A 27,311-nucleotide genomic window follows, 5' to 3' on the forward strand; every position below is an offset into this window, starting at 1 on the left:
TTGGCAGGATTGAGTGATAGATAACACCATTCAACAGTAAACCAGTCAATACAGCACAGTAGATTAGGCTGGAACCAAAGGTTGAGACATGGAAAGATTAAAATCAAGTAAAGAAAATAAAATGGAAGTGTGCAACATCCACCAGCGGAAATCAGTGAATCAAGCCTTGTGTTTGAGCCAGGAGTGTCTGGGAGCAGTTCAGATGTTCCCAACTTAGCACTTTTCTAGCAGGTCACTGCATCCAAGGTGGGCAACAAATAGTGCTGAAAACAGCCTCCTCAATAAGTGCTACTGTACAAAATGATATAAACATGATGAGAATAGTTATATGTGTATTATACTAGACAACAAAATAAAAATATTTTCAATTACACTAAAGAAATGTCACATTGAGAAAATTAAAAATCATATGGACAAAAAAGGATGAGCAGGGGAAGTAAAATCCTTTGTTTCACCAGGCCCTGAAAATACATTTTAATCAGTATTTTTGTTTTAAATCAACTTCACATAACTTAAAAAATGGTGTATAACTGGAAAACTAGATACATTTACTGATACAGCAACAGTATGTATGACACTTCAAATCACATTAAAAAGTGAAGTTATCTTTAAAGCTGTCTGAATCAGACAAGTGGTAACAGCGAACAGTTTACACACGTTTATAATTGAAACATGAAGAGTCAGCTTTCAGCATTTAACATTGGTCCTGCTCTTGATTTTATGATGTATAACTGGGTCCTGGGAGGTAATAGTGACTGAACATTTGATGTTTTAAGGGGATCACTGTCACAACAGCGTTCTCTCGCTCAAACTCCGTCAGCTACATCTACTCTCATGCACTCAGAGCCTCAAGTCATCACATCAGCCTTAAAGAAACCAAAAAAAATAACTGACAGATTCTCAAATGGGGAAAAAGACGTAGCCCATACTGTATGCTTGGTCACTCGAGACAAACTGGGAAACTGGTACAGTACAGACTGACAATATCAGCAAAGAGAGCCGCTTCGCACAGCTCTGTAAATTGAGACTGGCTCCTCGGAGCGACGCAGGCTTGCACTTTTCTCCTGTGCTACACAGGGAGCTTTTTCTCTCCCTTCCTCCTCTACTGCAGAGGCAGCACAAGGCCATGAAAGATTGGAGGCAAAGTGACGTCCTCCGGTTTATCCTCCCTGAAAGCCTTCGCATGCTCTCAGTTCCACATGAGGGATCTGATGAAAGCAGTTTGTCAGTACGCCACTTAATTATCAGCCAGAAGAAGAGCCTCTGATGCTATCCTCTGACAATGGCTCACAGCAGCCTGCTGACTACAGTGCCCACTAACAATGAAGAACTGACTGCAGCTACTAATGGTGACGGGGCAGTGCCAACTGTCCACTTAAGAGTTAGACAAATTAAGCAACGGCACAGAAAGTCTTTCATGTGCCACTTCAATGTACAATCTTCTCTTTTTAGGCTTAAGTAGCAGGGAGCAAATGTTACGTCTAAATACTAAAGCTGGAAGATTCAATGTTGGGAGGATAAAATGCAAAACAGAACAAGTCTACTGAAAACACATTGTATCGAGCATGGAAAAACAGACATTTTGACCTTTTATTTTTGCTGCATGTCTACAGAAACATTATAGAACTTCTGCTTCTGCACATTACCCTCAGTCTGCAGATAAATAAAACCCTCACATGCCTTCTTTAACCTTCTGTCTTTACATGGTCATATTCTTTTGACTGCTGACTGGTAACAAAGTAATAATGACTATAACTGTATATACAATGTATTATAATTATTATTTCTGTGTAGGAAAATAAGAGAAAAAACATGCCCTTAGTTTTTATATAGCTGAGGAGTAACAAAAGAAATTCTGGCATCAGATTAAAAATATGACATTTGAATCTCTTACTGAAGGAAAACATCTTCAACAGAAGCAGCGCTCTGGTTGCTCACATCGCAACCATGCATTGTTTGCCTGGTGTCTGTGAAAAAGGCTAGTATGTCTAACAAAAGTGGGGGTGTCTTGTAGCAAAAGGATCAACAAGCTTCATTTTCTTAGTTGCACTCTTGTTACTTAGCTCACAAACATTAACTACACTCTTCCACAGGCTCTTGAATACACTCAGCCTGAAGGCTACTACTCAAGCAGTAGTATAGTAAGCCATTTACCGCCATATTAAACTGATCTGATACTTAGTTTTTCATTAGCAAAGTGCATGATTGTACATGTCAATGATAGACACGAGGTGATGACTCAGTGTAACTCAGCATAGGGACGTGCATAGGGACTCAGCATAGGGACGTGTCAGCAAGGAGCAAATCCACAAAGGAAAGACAAGAAGCAAAGCCTTGTTTTGAACCGCTGCTCTTACTAACAAACTCTGAAAAAAGTCTTAAGAAAGCTTTTTTTTTGTAATATGCATTAGATTTGATTTCCTTCTGAGAGGGAATCACAGACCCACCCTACAGTCCATTAGCCAAGTTAATGCAGAGCTGCCAGACTTGCTGACCCATTAATAATACATTGCAGTGGTCAAAAGAGGCCAGACACCTCCATGCACCCCTTCATCCCTCTACACGGCCACATTAATGGACTAATTCAGATGCAATTAACTGGTGGGGAGAGGCAGTGGCCTTGCGGCTGCTGGAGCACAGGCTGAAGGGCTTAGAGCCAGGGTTTGGATTATAATCACTATGAGCACACACATGAAAACACGCACACACCAATTTACATACTACTAGAAAGGAGCCAACACATTTGTAGTGACACAGAATGCAACCTTCACCATAAGAAAATTAATGAATAACATTTATACTGGTCATCATGTTTATCCCTACTGTTTGTAAAGAGGCCCTTTGGTAAATATCTGTTTTAGTCTATTTCCCCACCACTTAAACACTAGCAATGCTTTTATGCTATGAGGACCATTCTTATAAGCTACGTACATATTACAGGCTGTAATGATCAATTCAGATTTTTTTCTCTTTTTCTGTTGGTGGTTCACAGTCATGTTTTGAGACACATGTATGCAGTATGAAGACTATCGAGGTCCTAAACAGTCGTGCATGTGCAGATTTAACTGAAATGTGAGCCACATGTGTACAAGAATAACAAGTTCCTCCCAGTTTGGCTTGAATAGAAACTTCCCCATTAATGTCCAACAAATTTGAAATTGTCTCTCCTCTCCATTGACCAATATACAAATGTGTAGAGAAGTGAGATGTTAAAAAAACAAGTTCAATCTGACCACTCTGACAGCGATTGCATAGCCAAGTTGGGCCCTTGAGCATGTAATGTGAACGTAGCCATATTGAATCTGCATGAGGGTACAAAGTGTGAAATGCTTCAACTGCCTGTTTAATTTATTCTATTTTACCTTTATCCTTTACAACAAGTTTCATTCAACAACGTAGCTGCGTAAAAGCTGCTCTTTGGGAATGTGACGTTGACAAATGAGCAATTACAGGAGCAATATTCATGTGTCACATCTGTGGCCAGCATGACCCGTGATTAGCCCTGCTAATGCTGAATGTGAGATGCAAGAGCTGTGCTTGTCAATACAGGCGCCTGGGAAGGCAGCGTGGCCCATTCTGGCATGTCATCCATCACTGGTTCCACTCGGCTGCCACAGCTGTGTCACTGTCTCTCTGTCTCTCACAGGCCGCTGACCCCACTGAGGACGCACCAGCAGGATGATCAAATATCTCTCTGGGATAAGAGACAGCCATCCCTCTTCACTGACAAGGCAGAGGATAAAAAAAACCCTTTTCCTACATATCCTCCGACACGGTGACATCTTTATCAATAAGTAGCATTTAATGCCAGGCAGCAACAGAGCCCTGTTAAGACACATGGCTGCTCGCCTTTCATTTTTTTTAAAAAGGAAAAAAAAGAAAAAAAAGCAGGGATTGTGAACAGCAGAGTGGAGCCATTAGCTGTGAGAGACTGACACAGAAGGTGATGAGGGTTAAATAATTGCTGGAGAAGAGAAAGTGTGGATTAAAACAAAGATGAAATGGAACAACATCAGCCAGACGTATTCTCACGATAATTACTTGCCGTGGAGATTCTATCAACATGCTAATCATCAGGGCCGGTCTGCTCCTTTTAAAATTCCTATCAGATATGAATGACCAGTGGCTGAGCTCCCAGTTGCACTAAGTGGATATTCAGTGTAGGGTTTACCTCAGTCAGCTACAGACCTTTGACCATATCAGCAGTCTCAGGTTGCTGTAGACTTTTTAAAAGATCCTTCTCCAGCCCCTGCTAATTAGTCCTGCAGCCTTTTTTCCCTTTCATTTCCAAAAAGGGAAACGCGGCATGCACGATACAGTGCTGGCAGATAAATTAGCAACAAGCTTCACAGGAGGTAAGCGTTCTTGAGGAAGAGCAGACTACCTTAATTATGAATATTATTAATTACATTTCAGAAAAGATGAGGAGAAGAAAAAAAAATCATCAATCACACTCATATTAAAAAGATATTTGTTAATATTAAATCACACCTTGTTTACTTGAAAGGGTTGTGAAAATTACATGTTATGTAGTCTGGTAAGGGTATAAGGAACATACCACGAGATGAATTATCATACAAGGAATATAAACACGTGGATAAAAATTCATAAAAAAACAACTCTTTGTCCACCAGTGGCCGGTCTAACCCAGCTGAGATTAATTTAACCGCTTAGATTCAGTGTTAAAGACTGATTCCAAGGACTGAGCTCTATTTATAGCAGGCAAAATCAGCGTACCCCTCTCCATTCACCCACTCCGTGTCAGGGCAAAAAATCAGTGCACATACAAGAGGCTATGTAGAAAGGCACCATCTGTAATCTCAATATACACAAAAGGTAACCTGCTATTCAGACTGAATGGTGATTGTGTTGCTCCTCACTTCATCATGGAGTCTGACATTACCTTCTTATTATCAGCTTTCTGTTCGCAAGCACTTGCTTTTTGCTTAACCCGTCCCTAAACTAATGCATCCAGAAGCTTGGATTGTCAGCCTGCATATAGATATAGTGTGAGTTAAGCACATTTACAGACAACAGCTGCTGATATTGACAGTAGAATTTTATACAAAGACAATTAGATTCTGATAGAAGTGTTGATGCATGGCGGGTTGTCTTGGTACAGGAAAATAATACATGAGGAAGAGTCAAATATTTCCACAATGATAAAAATCAGACTCCCCTTCAATAAAGCCCCTTTCACACGTGCACTGCAACGCTAAAATTATCCTGATATTACCCACAGGAGTTATATTTGAGAATGCAAATGCCCAAATCAGTTGGACCAGACATTAAATGGACTTTAACCTGCCAGCTCTCTAGCACAAAGTCCACCCATGTGTGAATACAGCAGGTAATTTTCCGGAGAATTCACAGTGAGCGAGTGGGCGTGTTGATGATGTTTCTATCATGCGACTGGCGCGAAACCAGAAGAATACAAAAATCTGAGGGTGAAGACGAAAGGTTATTTAGACAAAGACAGCAACGAAAATGTTTAACTGGAGACACAATGAGATTCTACGCCAAATTTGTCAAATTCAAAGAACAGTAAGAGACTCAGTGATTTATGATCAAAATAAGAAACTGGCTACATCACTGCGCACACTTTTTGTGTCATGTCCTGCCTCCTGCTTGCTCTACCCAGGCTCCACCCCATCCTAAACCAAACAGAGTATTTCCAAACTGTGACAACATGCCTGACACAGACAATCTCCTGATGTGTGCCACAAGTCTGAAAGGGCAACTCTGGACAATGTCCAGACCTGACTCTTGGGACATTTTTGGGGGTTCATCTGAGAAAATGACTTGGGTCCTTTGTTTTTTGTAACAGGACACCTCAGAGGTTATTGTCGTTATGATAAAATGGACACTTATCAAAAAAACAATGGAGTGTATGAGGATAAATAATTGAAGCATTTAAGATTTATTGAAGGCTGCACCTGCTCAGTTTAGTTTTTCTGTTACCTTTTTAGAAACCTGAGGATAACTGAGACATTTTCACAGTAGTTAGCTAAGTTGGTCAATTTAAGGCCATGAACACATTTAATTAGCATTTATTCTGTTATTACTTACAGTTTAATATATTGCAGGCAATAAGTTAAAATAGTGATTAAACAGAATATGGTCAGAATGTCCCCATTGATCTGACTCAGCATGGCAATGTGACCAGCTTATATGACATGGTATTTATAAATGTAATAATAATGTTAAAATGATAAAAAAAAATCAATTAAAAATGATATAGTTATGGTTTATTTTCACTTGTAGCGAGTAAAACGTATGTAAAAATGATATAATTTGTAATGCTAGTCATTAAAATCAAAAATGCAAAAAAACATATCTTGACTATCTAAAACTCTTAATTTGAATGTGATTACACATGTAATTTATGTTGTCAAAATGACTGGTTGGGCTTTTAAGACAAGGCAGTATTTGAAAACTGTCTTTCCTTTGAAAATCCATGATGGCAAGGCAACTTTTACAGACGTTATCATTATTAAGCTCTAAACTAAAGCGAAAATTACTCTGGACATACACAGCATTACACAAAGACAACAGCAAACAAAGTAGAAAAATGATATGAGGGCAAAAGGCCACTCAATAGGAAAACAAATTTAAAATACAGGGAAAGCAATAGCAGTGCTATTTTTGTCTAAATCTTTCTAGCCACAGAAAAATGACTAAAGAGTTTCTGAGCAGCTCCCTATGGCCCTTCATCTTCCCCTCTGAAGAATCTAGGAACTAGCTAATGATTTTTCCAGTTATGAGTTGTTCTGAAATGTGCTTCAAATTCCTTACAGTTCATAACTTTAACTGTGACACCAGGGTGATTTTCTTGCCCAACTGCACTTCAGGCTACAGATCTGTGACAAAGCAAAGGCACGGCCTGCTGGAGGTAATGATCTCAGTCACTTCATAAATGGACAGCTCTGGAAAAGACATAGAAATGCAGATCCTGATCCCTTTCCTCAGTTATTAAAGACTCTTATGGGTCTCATTAATGCCAGTCAGCTAAATACTTCACTCTATAGTTCTCATGTCCAAACCCCTATCCAACTGAGACAAAGGCCAAGCATTAACTAACCAGGAAATGGCAGAAAAAATATCTATCAACAGCCCAAAGTCCTTGACCTCTCATATTTCCCCAAACTGAAGAGCATGTCTCAACAATGCAAACTGATTAAGTGTTTATTCAAAAGCTGTGACTAAGAATGTGTGCAAGAATCAAGAGCCCATCATCTGGTGTTATCTGCATTATAAAAGATTCTTAGACAGAAGAAAAAAAAGCACCACAAGTGGTGTGTCCTGTCCTATGAGTCAGTATTGAATTTAATGGATCTCATTAACAACGAGGAAGTTCACTGAATCAATTGATGACCATAGCCGACAGCTTTTACAACAAGCTGCAGAATCACATCTAACTGAGCAAAAACTGTGAGGTAGCTGTTGAGTAATGAGTAATGTATGTGTATATATATATGCACATTGCACATATATGGGATGAACTGGATGAACTGTGAGGTCATGGCCGTGACAGTCAAAAAGACAGCTAAAGTTTCAAGTAAAATTGAAGCCAACATCTCTACACAGGCCTGCAGGCCACAAGAGGAAGCGATAGAAGCCTCAGGCCTATTATGTTCTGCACTGCAGTCAGCACTTCACTCAGCAGAGTGTGGGGACAGCAGCTCCTGCCAAAAAGTATCCGTGCCAAGGCCTGCCAGCCTGCTCTCCCCGCCCACTCTGAGGGCCAGAGCGTGAGCGGTGGGGCGCCGGTAGGCGGGTGCAAGGTGAGGCTGGTGGGCGGGTGGCCAGGCTGGAGCTTCCTGACATGGGAACCCGCCTCACAGCAGGATCAAACTGGCTGCCGAGTGAATCACTACCCCTCCCACCACCTGACAAAGTCAGTGCCCGGCCAGCACGCAGCCACTTTTGCTGTTTCTGCAATTAAAAAGGAATCCAGAATGAGACAAAAGTGCTAAAAATACTGCCATATCGCCTCATCACTCATCAGACTGTATCTCAGCCAAGGTTCATGACACTGCACTGGAAAAGAGAAATTTATTAACTTAAAAAAAAGGATCATCTTGGAAGAGGTGGGGTGCGCAGGTTACAAGGAACAGAGTAGCGCTCTAAATATGTATCAGTGCTCCTGAAAAATTCAGTATAAGCAAAGTGCTTAAAATGTAATGCTGTAATCATGATACAGGCTAAGAAAGTAGATGAAGGTATCAGAGAGTCTAGCACCCCAGCAATTTTACACTTTCAAATTCCAAGCCCTTCAAACCTGAGCTTGAGGTGGGAGATAGGGTAGGAAGTGCAAATGCTCATACCTGACCAATCTTTGAAATCAAAATTTAAATAGGTAACAGGAGCAGGGATTTTCTGCGCTGTGGCTAGTCACAAGTCAGAGGCAGGAACATTATCTCCAGAGTAAATAAAGTCCTGGAGGACCAGTAGCTACCCAAATCGCTTCTTAAAAAATTGAAAACTGCTTCAGGCTGCTATTATTAAGCCTCAGATCCAATGGGAAGTTGAACCTTTGATCTGTTTAGGGTACTGTGTATTTGCATTTTATAATGAGATCAAAGCAAGGTCCAGGGCCGCTACAGAAGGCAGCTCTGTGCCCCATCTCTGCACACTGGACGATTTACAGACCAAAGCTATATTTCCCTGTTAACAAGATCATGTACGAGCTATGGACCTCAGTGAAAATGCAGTGGGAGATTCAATGTTCGTCAGGAAATCGACAGTAGCCTACACTGTCTTCCAGTTAATTCTCTTTCCTGTACACAGGTGTGGAAAAGAAAGTAAAATAAAATCATGCCAGAAGCAACAATCTCCTCAACAGTTAAAGTTCAAGAGCAAACATTTCAAGCATTTTTAAACTGGTTGAGAATTGCTCCAGATTTTCTTTGGCATTCTTCACCTGGAAGAAATGCAGAGGGGAATTTACACACTTTGCCTGAAGTGAGCCTACAAGAAGTCAGGAGTAGGTTTGAGATGAGCATGGAGGTCAACGTTGAGTGTAGTCGTCTATTCAATACCGTTTCTGACCCTTTTTTTCTCCACAGGAAATGTACCAGACAAGAAATCACACACACTGTCACTCTGTCTCTGGCTGAGCTGTGCTGAGGTGAGTCTCACATTTTCAGACTGCCTGATCAGAGCAGAAGCTTGGAGAAGGAATGCACACAGTCAGTCGGGGTGAAGACTTTCATGCAGATGATTAATGGTAAAGTCAGTCATTCTAGAGAAAGGCTGCTGATATTTAAGCTAAACACCCCAAATAATATACCCCTCTCTTTATGCTTCTTCAGAGGCGCCGCCCCTCAGATTCATGGCGCATTACCAAGTCAACGAGCAAAAGAGAAAAATGACAATGGATCAACTGTAAATGTCACCTCTGTTCCTCTTACACATGATCACTAACAGGAAAAAAAATCACTTAATATGAGCACAACAGTCCATACCCACTCTCCACCTCTCTGCGGCCTCCCCAATTCTTACTCAACCTGTGTTCCGCGTCTCTGTCCACAGAAGCAGCCGTCTGTCAGCTGCAGCTCCAGGTGAGCTAAGAGGAAAGCGGCCGGACTAACTGCATTCACCAGGCTGACTGACGGCAGGATTGTACTGAACCAGAAGAGTTAACAGGTGAATAAGTTCACACAAACATACAGAGTAGGACATTCGTGGGATTTAAACGGCTGCTTCCTCAGATTACGCTTCACTAAAAGTGACAGAAACAGACTTGTAGCGTAAAAAAACACCAGGGGTTTCCACAAGACTGTCTTGGATTTAGTGTGGATTGATACAAGAAATAAAACAGAAGCGTATCTGTTTCGTGAGAAAACACTTTCTATGTGAATTGGCCAAAACCACTCTCTCTGACCTACTACTTGTTCCAAGCCACTGTGTTTATGAGCCCATTTACAGAGCCAGTGCTTTGATTGGACACCTGATTTTTTTCCCCCCAGTGCACACACAGAAGGGACAGCTAGCGGACCGTGAGGACATATTCACTGAATTTGACAAATTAGAATCGCTGACTGTATCTTTAAGCAGACGCTCAGACTAAAAACAACGCTGCGTTAAAACATGCAAGGAGCTGCGCTGTTCTTCAGGTGCCAATGAGACCTGAAATATGATCCAAGAAGTCCAGTCTGAGTACTAAATCTGTGAAGTTGAAGGCTTATCAGATGCACAACAGTTTATCCTCAGACGTGATTTTATGACCGTGGAAAGCTATCACAGCGGCAACCGTTTCATCTTTCATATGGTAGAAAATGGTGGTTCATGTTGGAAAAGTTATCTGCCAGGAATGCGGACTTGCATGTATGTGACCGGCCAACACAGTGTCTTGACCATTGACGCCATGTTGCATTGAGGCAAATGTGCGCCACTAGACTCCATCAAATTAATTAGTAACACCTGAATTCTTGCATTTGATTCTTAGTTTGAGGTTGCATAATTAATTTACAAATGTCAATATTATGTAGTAACATGTATGAAAGTAGTAGAACAAAATATTTGTGTAAATGTATTCCTTGGATATACTGTTGGCTTGTTGTTTTATGACAATTTGAAACCACATTTCCCATCACATAATACTTAATTTATCTTAAGCCTTTGTCTTAAGACATCCACACTGATTTAGTTAGTTATGATATCATATCACATATCACATAATATTAATGAAAATAATACCGACCCGGTTAATTACTCAACACTGTACCCATCACTTAAAGATCACCACTCCATCCATCTAACTGATCAAGCAACACAGTAATTTTAATGAAACCTTAACCTTTAAACTTGGTTCAGACTGCTCTGACGGTCTTTTACCCTTGCGCCCATCATGATGTATGCAGGTAGAGGATGACTAAGGGTATACCCCCTCCTCTGCAGCTATCTCCTTGAAGTGTGTTGAAACCACACGTCTGCAAATCATTTATGCAATAATCGCACCACAAACAGTTGTAGCGAAAGTGAGAGAGTGCTGATTCGCCATTCATGACACGCGAGAAAGCCTCCTTGACAAGAAAAAGAGGTGATAGGAGAAAGTAACAGCAAGAGTTAATTACAAGTCACACACAGTTTCCGAATTGTAAAACTTTATAATAAGTGAAGGTAAAAAAAATAGGAATGTAAAATTCATGATTATAGCAAAGATAAAGCTGGTAATACTATCAAGACTTAAGTAATACTATAGGTCAATTTAGAACCGCTACTGGCAGAGAGATGGGTTCTTCTGACCTAGAAGTGTTAGTAAACTGTTTATATTTATGTTTTAATCTCAGAGGAGTTACTGGGCCATCATACATTGCCTGTAATGACTTTGATGAAAAGGACTGAGCAACAGATGAACAGACAACGAGGACATTGAATAATCAGGAACTCATCAGTACAGTACACTGCGCCATAGAAAAGTGCTGCAAGCAAAAGCCTCTACCTCTCTTGGAAATGTGTATTTAGGAATCTTTGTACCTGAAATATCCTCAAGCAATGTGGCAGACCTGCAAAAAGCTTGCTATGCTTGCCCCACAAAGAACAGAGGGACGCGGATGCTACAATATATGTGCTGCTGAATTGTACACAAGACTGCTTAGACAAACCTGCAAAAAAGAAAAAATGAATCAAAAGCGCCTCAGAGAGCTGGAGAGGGTGTTAAGAAAAGCATCATCTAATTGCTTGCTCATAGATGCGAAGCACATATTCTGCACTCTTGAAGGCAGCATTCACATTTTTTTGACCTTGATGAATTATCTGTTTTTATTGACAGCACTTATTGATATTTCTTAAAAGCGCAGGCTAATGGAGTTCTATTGAGATGATTAAATGAGTTGCTGGTGCCTGGATTAGCCTGGTCTCATCTCGCCGGCACAGCTTGCATTATCATACTGAACAGACGCATGCGTGTGCAGAGTCCCAAATTCCTGCGACTGACATCTCCAGGGGAACAGAGGAGCGATGACTACATCCGACCTACATTCACCCCACCCAGGCATGCTTGCTTCCAACTAATGACACACACAAACACGGATACTCAGTCACACTATAGGTGGATTCATAGAATAGTAATAGGCCCAGTGCAGGGAGAGTGTTACTCCTGCATGCATATTACACAATTTCAAGGTGTTTTAGGTGCTATGCCATTGTTTCAAAGACGCATCCCTTAGGGTGTTAAAGCTCTCACAATGGTACAAGCTCCTAGTAAACTCCCGATGATTGGGAGAGAAAGTTATCCCAGGCATCGATGAAAATATCATTTGCGTATCAGCACAAAAACATTAGTAACAAATCTAAGGCTACTGGAGCTCATTCAAATGCCACAGGCTTGGAAACAGTACTATTGGATTTTATTCAAATGTCTTGAAGTTAAATTATTTTATACAAATTGTATACACATTATTTTAGTTGTTTAGATTCTCAGAAAAAACTATGGCAGGGAAAACACCCTATTAACAAGAACTGAGAAAAAAAAACTATGACGCATGCTGAAGCCCACGAGCCCCATCTTCAAACCGCTCTTTCAGTGTTTCCTGTGCTGTACAGCATCCTGGTTGGAGTGATGTGGTTTTTTCACACTTTTGAATGTGAGGGGTATTTCTACAGTTACAGCCCACATTTAGACCAGAATCTGTTGATCTATGCAAACCTTTACTAAACTAGAAAGTACTTGAAGAGCGTCAATCTCCGCTGACGCTGACTAATCCTGTAACCTGAACTTACACCCAAGACATCATTTCAGTTACGTCAAACCTGCACTACACCTGAAACTGAAAACAAACCATTACGATTGCAGCAATTTATACCTCTGTTAGTTTCATCTCCATGGATACAAAAAAATAACACTCTTAAAAGGTAGAAATCCAATAAAATCTATAATCAACTGTTGCTTGATCTAAGACCTGTCTGTCCACCTAATGTTATTGAATCTAAACTATATGGGCCTTGGCAGAAGTAATTAATGGGATGAAAATATTGAATGTTATGTATTATGTACTAAGGACTAACTACAGAGCAGTATTGATACTCAGTGGATTATCCTACTGAAATAAAGTGAATTGAATTTAATCCACATAACCCCTCTCAGTAACTCAGAATTACCACACTTAATAATAAATCTGATATTTTGTTCGCTGTGTACCAGAATTTGCAACTGTGCATTGAATATGTGGTTTCTGCCTTTCCTACAGGTATATTTCACACAAGCACAATAACTTTTACCTTATGGACAAATGTTTTGAATGAAGAAAAAAACCCAGAAAAAAACAAACCACCAGCCATGATCTAGCAATACTTGAAAATACGTGCTTAACTTCCAATATTGGAAACTTGCCTTGTTCAGTTTGTCAGTTAATCCTAAAGAGGATTGAACCCATTCGCTGGTTAGCTACCAAATAGGCTGTTGCTGACAGACTCTTGCACAGAAAAACATCTCAAAAATATAGTAGTGTTGTTGACCAGTCCAGCTGCATTTTCGCCAAATCTAAAATGTCTACAAGACTTGTCTACAAGACAAAACTTGGCATCAGTTAGGATTTCATGACATTTTTAATTAATTACATTTTTAATGTTATTCATTATCTTTAGTTAACAACCTTAAAACATAGCAACAAAGACAAAAAAACTGCTGCAACCTTGTACCAGCATCTAGAGAAAGTGTCTTTGTTTGTATGCAATGAATGGTTAAATTCAATGCCTAAGAAGGTAGGCGGTATACAAAAGAGAGGGCTGACGTCAGTGTCGAGTGAAAATACCTGTAACTCAGTGCAAGAATGGGACAGACAGCACACACTGCTGTGCTGCTGACAACTAAATAAGGGATGATGAAGGTAAAAGAGGAAACAAAGGTTGCAAAATAAAAACTATTCATTTCCTTAAAAAAGGCCTTGCCACAAAAGCTAAAATCAATCCATTTATAATAACACATGCTTTCTCATCTAACACACACACACACACACACACACACACACACACACACACACACACACACACACACACACACACACACACACACACACACACACACACACACACACACACACACACACACACACACACACACACACACACACACACACACACACACACACACACACACACAAGATCTTGTCGCCCCAGGAAATGGGCTTCATACATCTTGTCTGACTGCAATAAAGCAGTGCCTAAGATTCTATTTCCAATAAACGTCGACTGATTGGAAAACCCATTCTAATATCAATTTCCATCTGGGCCCTTTAAAAGGCAATCAGCATAGCTTCATCTCGGTATATCATGGGCTCCTTGAGATGATGACACAGCACTGGCTCTCTGCTTCTGCATAATGGCCTTCTCCTATCAAGGCATCTGCAATGAATAATACCACCCATGAATGGGCTATTTAGTCTGTGTTCGCACAGATAGGGGCCACTTCTCTGAATATTAATCCAGGGTTTTACACTTCATATGGTTCTCTCAGGGCTGCACCATTTTTCATTCGGAGGAGTAAGGCACTTAGTGTGATTTGGCACACTCAGAGTTTCTCTCTAAGCTTTTTCAGAAGTGACAGTGGTGATTACCAATGGCATCTCACTGTGTTTAAGATGCCCAGTGCCCACAAAACAATGATTTAAGTCAAGAAATATTAATTTCAGCTCTAAAAATACTGTCAACAGCTTACTACAAAGGTCAGAGAAGAATTTCCACAAGTGAAATCACACGAGGTAGTCCTGCCACTGCAGAAGCCACAACATACCATTTCAACTTTCAAAAGCACTAAAAATAATATGTAATCCCTGCTTTGACATTAAATCAGAGTGCTTGTTTAAAGCAAAAGCACCACTATGACCAGAATGAAACTTTTATGTTTGCCGTATCTGAAAAAAAATAAAAGCCAGATGTCTCTTTTCTCTCACCTTCCAGCCACTGCCCGCCTCCCTGTAGTAAGGAAAGTTATCACAGATCCACTGATAGATCTCGCTCAGTGTCATCTTCTTCTTTGGCGAGCTGTTGATAGCAAACGTGATGAGGCTGGCGTAACTGTAGGGCGGCTTGCCATCCTTGTGCTGCTGCACCTCCTCCTGGTCCAGCGTGGTGTTAGGATCCAGTAGGGTACTTTTCTTGCCCATGCCAGGCCCGTGGGCATTCTGGGCGTCCGCTTTGCGGATGGCCGCCTGCATGGTCAGCTGAGGAAGCCAATCCATGGAGGTCAGGCTACTCTCCAGCTCCGACGTCATGGTGACGGCAGGCTGGACAGGAGGTGACGGTGGATGCTGTTGGAGCTCGGTGACTGATGGAGAGAGGACCAGGTATAGAATAACAAATGGAGACGACTGACGGCTTGAGGATATAATCGTGGCTCCCTCAGCTCAGGACATCAGCATGGCGTCTTCTCTAGGTGAACTCTGAGGAAAGAGGAGACAGACGTGTCTTTATCAGTCAACTGTTTTTTGTTACAACAACCAACTAAACATTTGCAATAACAAATATGTATATAAACAGTACTGCAGATAACAGCAACAGGAGGAAATGTAATGGAGAAGGCAACTGTGAACAGCTCGCTGTACATCAAAAACCAAGTGTCTCTGTACGGTCTGCTTATATTCGCTGTGCATTCGCTGGAGATCACAAGCCCACCACTTTCTCCACCACTTGCTGCTCTCAAAGCTGACTCATAGCTGGGACTCCATCTGCACAGAGAGAGAGTAAATGCCAGGCAATTGTTTTCACAACTGCCAGCCAAATGGGGGAATGGCTCAGGAGGAATTCCGACTCTCTTGAGGGTAGTAAACCCCCTCTCCTTTCTTCCCTGCCTTCCAGCTTGCCTGCCTGCCTGCCTCCTCGCTTCGCCCCCTCCCCCCCACCCCAAACTGAGCCTCTGCCGTAAACAAGCCAGCCAGTGTCGTCTTGCAAAGCGTCCTCGGCCCTGTGCGTGTCTGCCTTGCTGTGCAGTGTGCAGCCTGCAAAAGCCTGTCTCTCTGTCCTTCTCGGCACACTGCCCTCCCTGTCTTAAAATAGAGGGGCAGAGTAGAAAGGCCTAAAGTTACAAACCTAGGTGAACATGGGCATCTGCGAATAAAAAAAAAAAAACTGGGCAGAATGACACGGTAACCTGGCAAAGGGTGAAAAACAGAACAGGAAGGAGATTGAGGAATCCTTACCAAGTTGTATGTGATAGTGTGTGTGTGTGTGTGTGTGTGTGTGTGTGTGTGTGTGTGTGTGTGTGTGTGTGTGTGTGTGTGTGTGTGTGTGTGTGTGTGTGTGTGTGTGTGTGTGTGTGTGTGTGCGTGCTTGAGTGTGCACTGAGGCTGTCAGGCTAGGAATAAATACAGTCTTGACAACACTCAATAGGTCAAATACCACATGCTTATGTGCAACGTGGAAAAGTATCCAATTCATTTAACACACACATTTTCACACTGTTTCAGGTCAATCTTAAATATTTTGGCTGAATTTTATTTATTAAAATGAAATTGACTCCAAATGCAGTTGTTCTTTTTTCTATTATAATTTAAGTCTTTGTTGAAAACTTTTTCAAAAAGGTTTGAAATATTTTGAGAGATTTCATCTATTGGTACAGTTCACATGCAAGTATTTAAAGTCTGAAATTTAGTTCAGCAGCAACTAAAAAAGGAGGTGCCTACATTTTAAAAAACAATCCCATGGGTGTCTGCTGTAAATATGAGGTGCAGCAGGAATAGTCAGAAACAAACTGCTTTGGCTGCAGTTGGTCACAAGCAGTTTGTGGTTGTCCCTTTCAATTGATCTCTCACAGCAGGGGTTAGCTATCAGTGTAGACAGGCAGATAGCGATGATGAAGGCATTTTTTATATATCCAAACAGAATTCTGAGAAGGGACAGACCAAATCCAGTTAGGGGAGATCATTAATGGAGTGAAACATCTGCCTGTTCCATCTTAAATCTTCCTTTCTGATCACTGTTGGGTTTAATAAGGCACAGTACAGTTTCAAATTAAGGTTTTAGTTTTTTTCAGATGAAAAATGCATTTACATTTGTATTCCTTCGATTTCATTCCTTTATTTCAAAGTGATACTCCACCTTAAATCTATCCTTTGAGTATCAAATGCTTACCCCCTTTGTCTCGAAAGAATACTGTGAAAATATAGCAGTTCCTTCACTGAAGGAGAACAGCAGCTTTAGTCACCTATAAAAAACTGAGGTTTTTAATGGAAGAAATATAACACCAAAAGGTACAAGCCTATCAAACCACTCCTGCAGCATGACTAACCCCTGCTCTATCCATCTGTATGATCATCCACATGTTAAAAACAGTCATATTTTTTGCCAAACTACGGTCAAATATGCTACTTTTGGTGCATTTAGTCATATTTTGGCGAAACAAAGAATGCTTTAAACACACTGAGCATAAAGATGGATGGTAAAGATGCAATTTTTTGGAGATGTAGTTTTGATTCCCAGTGTGAATATCTCTCTCCTTCAAGAAGAACCCACCATACTTTTTACAGCCACCTCTCAATTCTTTTGTTACTCAGAACACAGATTTGGCTTGCACTTCTCTCTGTTCACTTAAAAAGCAATCGGTTCCTTCCTTTTACACTGTGCGTTAGCCTTCATTAACACTTGGATCATGTTTGTTCACAGGTTAGAAGGCTTGATGAAAACACCAAAAGCTTCGAGGCAACTCCTAACCTCTGCACTCCTGAGCCGACAGATAGATGAGCAGACTTTTTAACTGACTGCCAACAGGTGAGTCAGCCAAATGGGAGAGCAGTTCCTCATCCCCACAAAGACAAACAACTCAAACACGAAATATCTCCACCCTGTAACTGAAATCAAGGTGAGTCACTGGCAGCTAATTGCAGTAATTTTCCTCTTCAAAAGGCAGCCTATACAAATAAAAACAAATTAGATAGCAAATATTTACCTATTTACCTATCTAACTGAATATCTGCAACATCCCTCAAAAAGGGCCCAAATTCATTATCAACGCACACCTTTAAATAAAGCTCCTTCTGTCTCACTGTGAATGTTAAAGTGATCACAGTTGAGTCTGTAGCACATGTGATTAAACATTTACCATTACTGCTTAGCATCAGTTTAATACAAATAGCGTTCGCTTTCTACTCACATTACAGAGAGCAATCCATAAAAAGCTGACATTTCAGCAACAATTACAAATCTTAACCTACTCCTCTGTAATGAAGACATCACTTGCTTGTTCCCAACATTGAGACAAATGATTTCTTTTAAGAACAAGCAATATATAAAGTAGTTGCAAAAATGTGTGCTTTTTAACTAGACAGTGCATTGTTTTGTTTAGCCGATGCAGAACGTGTCACCTCCCGCTTTAAGTGTATCTAATGTTCTTTCAACACCTTTTAGTCTAAAGCAAACAATTCAACAGCAACTCAAACTGCAGACTAGAAAATGACCATGGATTTTATTGTTTCTACATTCCTTTGGTACAGAGTTGAAAAAGATGAAGATAATCTTCATAAAGATTATAGCAAAGCTGTTGTACTGGATTGCAGTAGATTTAGCTACTGTAAGTGTATCCGATAACTGGCAGCTCAGTGTAAGTATCTATAAAAGTTAACTTCTGATGGCCTCGATGTAAGCATTTCCCCTGACACAGAACCCTCGGTGTGAATGGGAGCAGCAAGGAGGAGAAAGCAGGCAGACCCTTCTGGTGGCTGCCGGAGGTGAGCTGACAGAGGCAAGGGTTGATGAAAGGCGCTCCGCCCCGCTACACGGAGATGCATGCCATTTGACCCTCCACGCTAATGATCCAGCTGCTACATAATCTGCAGGGCAAAGTCAGTGTCTTAATTAGAGAACCTTGGGCTGTGGCAGGAATGATGAAGCGCAACACAGCCAGGCAGTAAGGCGGCCCCCCTGCTGCCTTCATTAACCTACCAGGCAGCGGGACAGTCAGAGCAGGGACATGCCCCAGCCTGCTGCCGTGTCTGGGAGGACTGTACGAGTTTGAGAAGACAAGCCAGGGAAGATGGAGCAGCAGGGGAGGCCAAGAAGGGCACAATGATGCTGGTATCAGGCTGAGGAAAGAGCAGAAGTGGCAACAGTGTCTGCATCGAAAGGGGCCGCGAGTTTAGGCGTTATGATTACGAGCCCAAAGGGAACAGACTGTGATTCCACACACACACACGGAGCTGCTTTGATCTAGCTCTAGGAAAAATGGGGTTCTGTCACTGTCGACGCTGCAAAAAAAAAAAAAAAACTTTCTTTCTCTCTAAACTTTAATTTGTTTTTTTGGTTTTTTTTTTTAAAAGAATGGAGCACTGAGAGTATTTCCGAGGGCTCAGAGTGAGAAATGAACGGTCAAATTCATTCTCTATTCAACACTCAAAGTTTCTTTATCCTCTGGGGATTAATGGCAGATTTAATTCTGAATGAGAAATTGAAAGCCTTTTTGAAACATCTTAATTTAAGTTCTTGACAGGACTCATCAACGTTTCTGCGGCCAACAGAGCACTGACAGCAAATCAGTGATTATGTTTTGTGTCTCAGCTACTAAGGCCTAGTCCAGACATACATGGGTATTTTTCTTTCCTTCCTTCTCAAAAAAAGATCCCATCCCCACAACCGCTGTTTTTAAAAAAGATCTCTAAAATCCCAAAAACACTGTCAAGAGCATGCCAAACCAACAGGAGGAGATATAACCCTGACCCAAAAGCCATGTTGGTCAATCAGAAGCCTGAAAAAAAAGAAGCTATTTCCGGTAGGCTAGCTATTTTGACCACGTCTGCCATTGCATGAAATGTCGCCTCATGTAAACAAAGGAGATAACTGCGCACACTCTGACGTCACAAGCCAAAAGTTTTCCTAAACGTTTGTTTTCAGCGACCTGGAACACAGTTTGCATTTTACATTGTCAAAAACACATGCGCAGTCTAAGCCACTTTTGACTTCCACTACACCTAAGACAGACATGGCTCGATCAACCTGACAGTGTGGTTATCATATATGTGCTAGGTCGTCTTTCATTCAAGAATTTCCGATGAGGCAGTGATTTGAGTAACAACCACAGATTACTCAACAAAACATAGCAGATTACGTCCACTTCATTGTGTTAAGCAAGTGCTTGCGGAGACGCAAGTCAGGAAATGCGTCATAAAATCAGTGCTGTTCCTCATGTCTGCTATTGCAAAATTGATACTTAACAAGCACTTAAAATTTTTAGTACCCCTAACAATACATGACGAGGACGAAATTAATATTTCAAGAGTGATACTGTTACCATGAATGGTAATTACTGTCTTCGACATTTTATATAATGTGTTACAACCCTGCAGATGTCTAGGAATAAGGGAAGCAACACACTGCCGATGTAGTCAGGCAGGCACTGCCATATATTTTTCAGTGGACCGCAATGACAAAAGTTCTACTCAATAGTTAAATGGGAGTAACCAACAGAAAATGGAGTCAAGTCAGGAACAAAGGGAAAGACTATGGGTGATGCCAAATCATAAATCATCATAAGCGACCTTGGGTACCTTGAAAGGCGCTATATAAATCGAAGTCATTATTATTATTATTATTATAAAAGAAAAAACACACTTCCTAACCCAACAGATTCCCACTGACAAACTACAGCTGGAAACAGCTGAAAGAAATGAAATAAAACCCTAATTCCTGTCAGAATCCAAACACACACTAGCAGCCACCCAAATGGCCTCTTGTTCAACTACACAGTCAAGCTACCTACGTGTAGTGCCAAAAATAAAGAATGTATGAAAATAAAAAACTAAGTAAGCCTAGTCAGTAAGCCCAGATCCTGAAAGCACTATTCTAGTGTCTCAATCAAGTTAACGTTATTTCAGTTAAGCTCAGAGAAAACTGTCATACGAGTTAACGTTACTACCTGGAGACACAGAAGTGGACTGCTCAGATTAAATCTGGCATTTACTTGAAGCAGCTTTTATCATTTTGAGTGATTGATGGGGCAGGCTGGTGATGGAAAGAGGAAGGACTAGCCGAGGATGGGGAAAACTGGGGCACACACACATGGGAGGTCCGGATGCGTTGAACCCGTAACACTGTAAGATGATCAACAGATAATTAATCTAATTCTATTTAAGAGTATGGAGGCTTTAAGTGTCTGTATGTGAGTCAGTATGTATATATCTGTAATGGGGTCAGTATGCTTCAAACTAAGTACTTGTTGAATGATCCAGCAGCATCTGAAAACCTCGTCCCCAAACACTATCTCGACATCGGCGGTGGGAGAGCTACGTCCAATAATTTTGCAACTTTCTGAAACAGAAAACAATCACAGAGACTTTCGGCCACGATTAGCCGAGTGTGAAGGGGAGAAAGTAAGCAGGGTTCAAGATCTGTGTTTTTATTTTTTCTCTCTCCCTCCCTCCCTCCCCCCAGCCCTTTTTTTACATCACCTTTGATTGCCGCCATTCAGACCAGCTACAAACACTTTCGCTTCAGACATGGTCAGACAAATGTCATATGAACCACTTTAATTTTAGCATAGGCTTTTCATGCTGAGGTTCAAACTCATTCACACAGGGGGTTTTGGTCTGCTTCAACGCGGTTTCTCTGGTGTGCTACTGCAGCCTAAATTAGAAAAACAGCTTTCAAAGAACCTGTTGGGTACAGTGCTTCATCATTTATTATCATTTTTACAAAATCACATTATGACAAAATTCTCATACCGAGACATTAGGGTTCACAGTTCCCATGTCTAAATATGGTTATATTTTATCTAATTATCATATTATAACACATGTTTAATACTTGGACTTTTTAAAATTCTAGGTTACTGCAACAGTTTCAGAGCTACGCCTAATGATTATTTTCTGAGTTAATCATTTGTCTATAAAATTGGCACATGTTTTGTTTCATCTGATCAAGATATTTACTTTTTTATCATGTATGACACAGAAACACTTCACATTTAAGATGCAACCAGCAAAAAATTGATAAAATAATTATTTGAAGAATTAGGAATACTGTGGCATTTTAATTAAGTATTGTAAATATCAAACACCAGGATGCAGCAAGCCCACATGAAGTGTTTTGTAATTTTGTGGTGTGTCTTATTTCTGTTTTTTGGCTTGCAACAAAACTTAGTGTTACAGTTTCTTACTGTGTCAAACTTCCACATAAATGCAACATTATCACCAGGGACAGCAGCTACGTTATTGTTTACAGTTACAAGCGTGATGGGACACAAACTGGTGGTTAATGCTAACCGATGGTAATTACATTTCATTGCATCAGTTCTTTTACTGTGAAGGATCTATTGGCCAGCAGTGACCAAACATAATCAACAGTCTCCCTAAATAGAGCGTGCAGGTGCAGCATGCAATTTGTACTAACTAAATTATTCTGCTTCAATAAAATTCAGTTAAGATCTTAAGCTTTTTCACTCTTATAATACGAATCTGAATGATCTGGTGTCCTAATGTAATCAAAGATAAGAACGTAACATGTGTGCAATACAGATGTTATGTTAAGAATTGTGTTCAGTGAGAAATATTTTAAATGTATTGGGGTCATCTGCATGACTGATGCTTTATGGTAAATGCAATTAACAGTTAACATTTACTACAAAAGATATAAAGACTACTCTTTCTACTTTTTACCAAATTGCCACCATGTTTTAACACATTTTCCCCATCTCCTGCTGCAAGATGACAATGTTGACTGGGTAGACACTGGCAAGTACACTGCAGATCATGCAGTATCCCTCAAAACTATTAATGTGAAGAAAAACAATAAATAGTGAAACTACAAAATGTGTGTTGCTAATACATAGCTCATCTTTGCAAGGTTGTACCATGTTTGAGCCTGTTGACTAAAATCGGTGTGTTTATTTTCATAGGAGCACATACACAGCATTGGCCAATGCCACATACCACAGTATTTATAGCCAAAGCCTGTTTGTAAGACCTGTCCCAACAGAATGATGTAACATTATACTTTGATACTGCTGAGCTTTTTTCAGAGGATACAGTGGATTGTTCTAAATTGCTGAATGTGTTTTTTCACTGCAGTCTACTGTACAGTATAAAAATCACTGTGCAAAAGACCTGACACCTGCTGAGACAATTAATCCATCTTAGCAAACATGCCCAATTGTTCTTTTATTAAAATTATGTTAGCGGTTCATTTAAAACAAATAAAAAAATGCTGATATCCTGTGTTTTGTTGTGAAGCTGTGAAGCTCAGGACATCAAAAATCGATGCAAAACTGTCACTAGGATCACTAGAAATGTTAAAACTGTGACATCTTACAGTATCCTCCTTTCCTATTGAATATTTGGTATAAAAAATTGCTTCAGATTTCAAAAGTGTAAAATGAACATCTACAATGAACTGATCTGTGATGACTGAAAGAAGAACTGGTTACAAGATTTGAGATAAACTACCCACGAAATCCAAAATACCCTAAAATAAACTCCCACCTCTTCAGTCAAATGCAGCCTACACCTTATGAATGAAACTAACACCCTGTCTCTCTCTCGCTCTCTAGCTTTGCGCAAAAGACAAAGGGAACTACTGACTGAAGCAGAAGTAGAGGATGCACACTAAAGGGAAGTAGGTAAAACGAAAAAAGGTAAATAAAGCTGGTTTTACTGTTTGAACTACAATCCATGTCCTCTCAGTTAAGAGAAAAACACATGTACAAAAATCTGGTTGCAGCACATTCCCAGTGGGGAGCAGCATTTAAAGACATGGCATGACACCCCACAGGAAATGTTAGTCAAGGATAAGTAGCCTAACCGAAACAGACAGCAAGCACACTTAATGTTTTCATCTGCCGTTTCTGTTTAATAAAGTAAGGTCAATAAACTCGACTGAATTAATTCATGCTGTGATTGAATAGCCAAATCAGTTTACCTGTAAGCTAAATGAATACAGGGACACAAAAATGCATGGATGAAAGAAGTGGACTAAATGCGTGGCTTGTTTGACATGGTCCCTGTGTCACTGTGTCTTTGCTCAGTGCAGCAGCCTATAGGGATGACACAAAGGAATAAATCAACTGTTACTCTCAGCCATAATTTCCACTCCTCTTAAGAGGGAAAGCTACTTAGTGTAACTCACATCTTGTCTTCAAGGTGAACAAGGTACAGATTCCTGTCACATTACCAATCGCCGGAGTAAACACCCTTTCTTTTGTCTACGCTGCTCAGCGTGTGTAATCTGTGTAGAAACAACACTGCTGCAACACTGCACTTTTTTAGCAGGGGCATGTACTGTATAAATATGCAGTTGCTGACCGTGTGTATGAACAGTAAGTACAACATATTTACCCAAGACCTTATGTTTGTTTACAATGATCAGCCTGAATCCCTGAAAGCAATAATAAATAAAACAATGTATGATTAAACTCCAGAATGTTTGTGCTGCAAATAGCATTTTATAATCTGATTTTCACCTGTTCTGGTAGATTTGAGCCCATTTACTACCATTTTCTAAATGTTTGTTTTTAGAGGGACACGTACACACTGAATTGATAAATGCCACATAACATAATTTACATACAGCCTAAGCTGGTATGCAAGACTTGTCCGAATAGAATAATGTACCTATTTAAATGGGGGTTGAATCCCTGCTGAATAAAATGTATAACAGACCTGCAGTATGTACACAATTCAAGACTGGTTCATACAAGCAATCCAGTTTAAATATTAGCATGATTACAGTTAAAAATCAATTCAAACAATGTGATCATTTCCAAATGATCATGTCCCTTATTGGTCACAACAAGCTTTTGGTTAGAGACACATTCTGTATTCAGTGATTTAGTGTTGAATTAAATTATACTAATTTTTTCAGGGTTAAGGGCTCTGCTTTGTAAGGTAGCATAGTTTAGTAATAAAGCATGGTATTATTATTACCATTATTATTATGTTACTCTGGGATCACTTTCAGTGACCAGATATCTGAGTGAACTAGCTATTCAACACACCTGAATCAGTTAGCTTTGGCCGTATATCATAATAAATACTTGGTGCCAGTGTACTCTTGCAATACATGATGAGTAAACTGGCACCAAGTACAGCTGCTTTTAATAAATGTAATGATCATAGTATTTTTACTTTAATTTCTTTTGTAGATTGTAATGTGCCATTTTGAGTTTCCACTTTGCTGTTTCAACTCATATGTCGACAAAATGACACTTACACACATACAAACATATTATATTATTATGTAACATCCCACCACAGCTAGCCTATTTTTTATTTTCTACCTAGAATATCTAGCTGTCTACCTAGAACAACTTCCCCTCAAATACCTGTGCATTACTGTCATCATTTCCTCTCTGAGAAAAGAGTAGGCTATTCAGCTCACATACGCACTCCCACTTGCAGACACAGTACTGTTGATAGGTACCAGACCAGTGCTCTCCTGCACTTATCTGCAATTTCCGCGATTAATCCCCTTTTACTGCAGTCATGGATCCGTCACGGGTAACACTCCAACAGCATGTGTCTGCTCAGCTACACAGACGCAACCATTAAGACCTGTGATGGTTGTACTGCCTCATGTGCTACCACAGAACTGAAGACTTGATGAATGCTGCATTAAAAACAATGTCACTAGGATTCAAACAGACCACAATAAATATTTACACGACTGAATGTTAAATGGGAGGGAGGGAGAGAGAGAGAGAGACAAAGAGAGAGAGAGAAAGACACCTTATTATGACAAGAATCTTCCTGTAGTGTGATGGTAACTTGGCAAAAGGGAGGGGAATCGCTAAGCGTGCTCCCTCTGTTATGCCTGAAGATTTGGCACACGCACTCACAACAACAACAGTGATGTAACCTGGTAACAAGCCTTTGGCATCTTTACTCTCGACCGAAACCCAGGTCATACCTTCCATATCAACGGCTTTATATCCAGCGTGGGAGAAGCCCTTGTTTTCCTAGCGATTGCAAGAGAGATAAACAAGGGAGGGGTGGGAACTCTGCTCACCTGCCCTTCAGTCAAAAGGAGACTCCTCACTTTTTCCAGCCCTGGAGGCAAAGGACTTAAGGAGTTATTTTTGAGATCTCACACACTAAAATAGCAGTGTGTCTGAGCATTGTGATTGCAATGTAATCATGCAGCAAACTACCCTAAGCCTCATCTTCATTAAAATACAAAAAGTAGGTAAAAGCAATACCAAGGCAACAGCTTTTAATGTCAGTCTTCCTTCTCAATTAAAGGCTTAATGGTTCCGCTGAAACCACTCCCAGGAAGAAAGCATTAATAACCCGGTCCTTACTTGCATTTTTAGGATCTGTCCATTATCGCTTCACCGCTCACGCGGATGAGCACATTGTTCAGCTTATTGCAGCATACAGCTGAGCCGGTCGTCAACCGGGCCTCCTCGCTGCTAACAGTAACTGTGCAAGAGTGTCTTTGTTTTACAGTGCAATCTACGCGTCAGTGTTATTAGTGGGCTATGTTGTGTTGAAGTTGCTTTTTAAAATGCACGCAAGCAGACCTCTCCAGCTGTACTCTTGAAAAAGAAAAATGGTATACATGCTCTTTCTGCTCCCCTACTCCCTCAATCCCACTACGCCTGTGGTTGAACAAAGTCCATAATTATTCTGCCAATCAATCGGGGGCGCAATGCAACCATGGCTGTGGGGCAGTTAAACGTTGAGGAGAGAGAGAGAGAGTTGTCAACAAAGCAAAGCCAGACCCCGAGTTCCTCTAAACCCACTGAACCTAAAAAGGCAAGAGAGACACCTTTGTCTTATTAGTCAGTGCCAAACAAAAGGAGGTCTTTTAAGCATGTGGTAAAGAGAAAACGCATCCAGCTGCTGCAGACAGGGAGCGGGCAGGCAGACCAGGCAGAGGGACGGCTGATCAGAGAGGAGGATCTGGGAGTTGGCTGTGGATCAACTGAGTCGCTACAGGCTGTCTGGAGAGGCCACAAAGCAAGCAACAGGGTTTATGACCTCTGAATGCAGACACTGTCAAACCAAGAGAGAAATTGTAGATAAATGCAGCAGTGTTACATATTAGAGATATTAGCGAGATGCTCTCAGCAGTCAGCCACTTTACATATTAATGTGGGTTTGGTGGGGTGGATTCATATATACATAAAGGAACAGAGAGAGACAGATGAAGGGGGCACACACAAGCACAAGGCCCTCAGCTCATTGTGCAATCTGCAGGTCAACAAAAAAAACAAAAAACATACAGCATTCCAGTAATTGAATAAGCCTTTGCAGTGAATCAGTGCAGTGATCAAGAGGGGTTTGTCTCTCTGTCCCTAACAGCTTGCCTGGGAGGTGGCCTTTGTTTTGGAGGTGGCAGGGGTGCCCTGACACCGACCATGCAAACCCAATTACCCTGGTCCCACAGCCTGG

At 40.7% G+C, this 27,311-nt stretch overlaps 1 protein-coding gene across 1 annotated transcript in view; it reads right to left on the reverse strand.

Moving 5' to 3' along the window:
• foxj3 (forkhead box J3) overlaps positions 1-27,311 on the reverse strand; it is an 80,801-nt gene that overhangs the window by 31,536 nt on the left and 21,954 nt on the right. The window contains exon 2 of the mRNA XM_062415108.1: positions 14,895-15,383. Coding sequence (XP_062271092.1) covers positions 14,895-15,215 — 321 coding nt within the window. The 5' untranslated portion in view covers positions 15,216-15,383. The remainder of the gene's footprint in view (positions 1-14,894; positions 15,384-27,311) is intronic.

This window comes from Scomber scombrus, chromosome 3 (assembly GCF_963691925.1).
Source record: "Scomber scombrus chromosome 3, fScoSco1.1, whole genome shotgun sequence".
Lineage (NCBI taxonomy): Eukaryota > Metazoa > Chordata > Actinopteri > Scombriformes > Scombridae > Scomber > Scomber scombrus.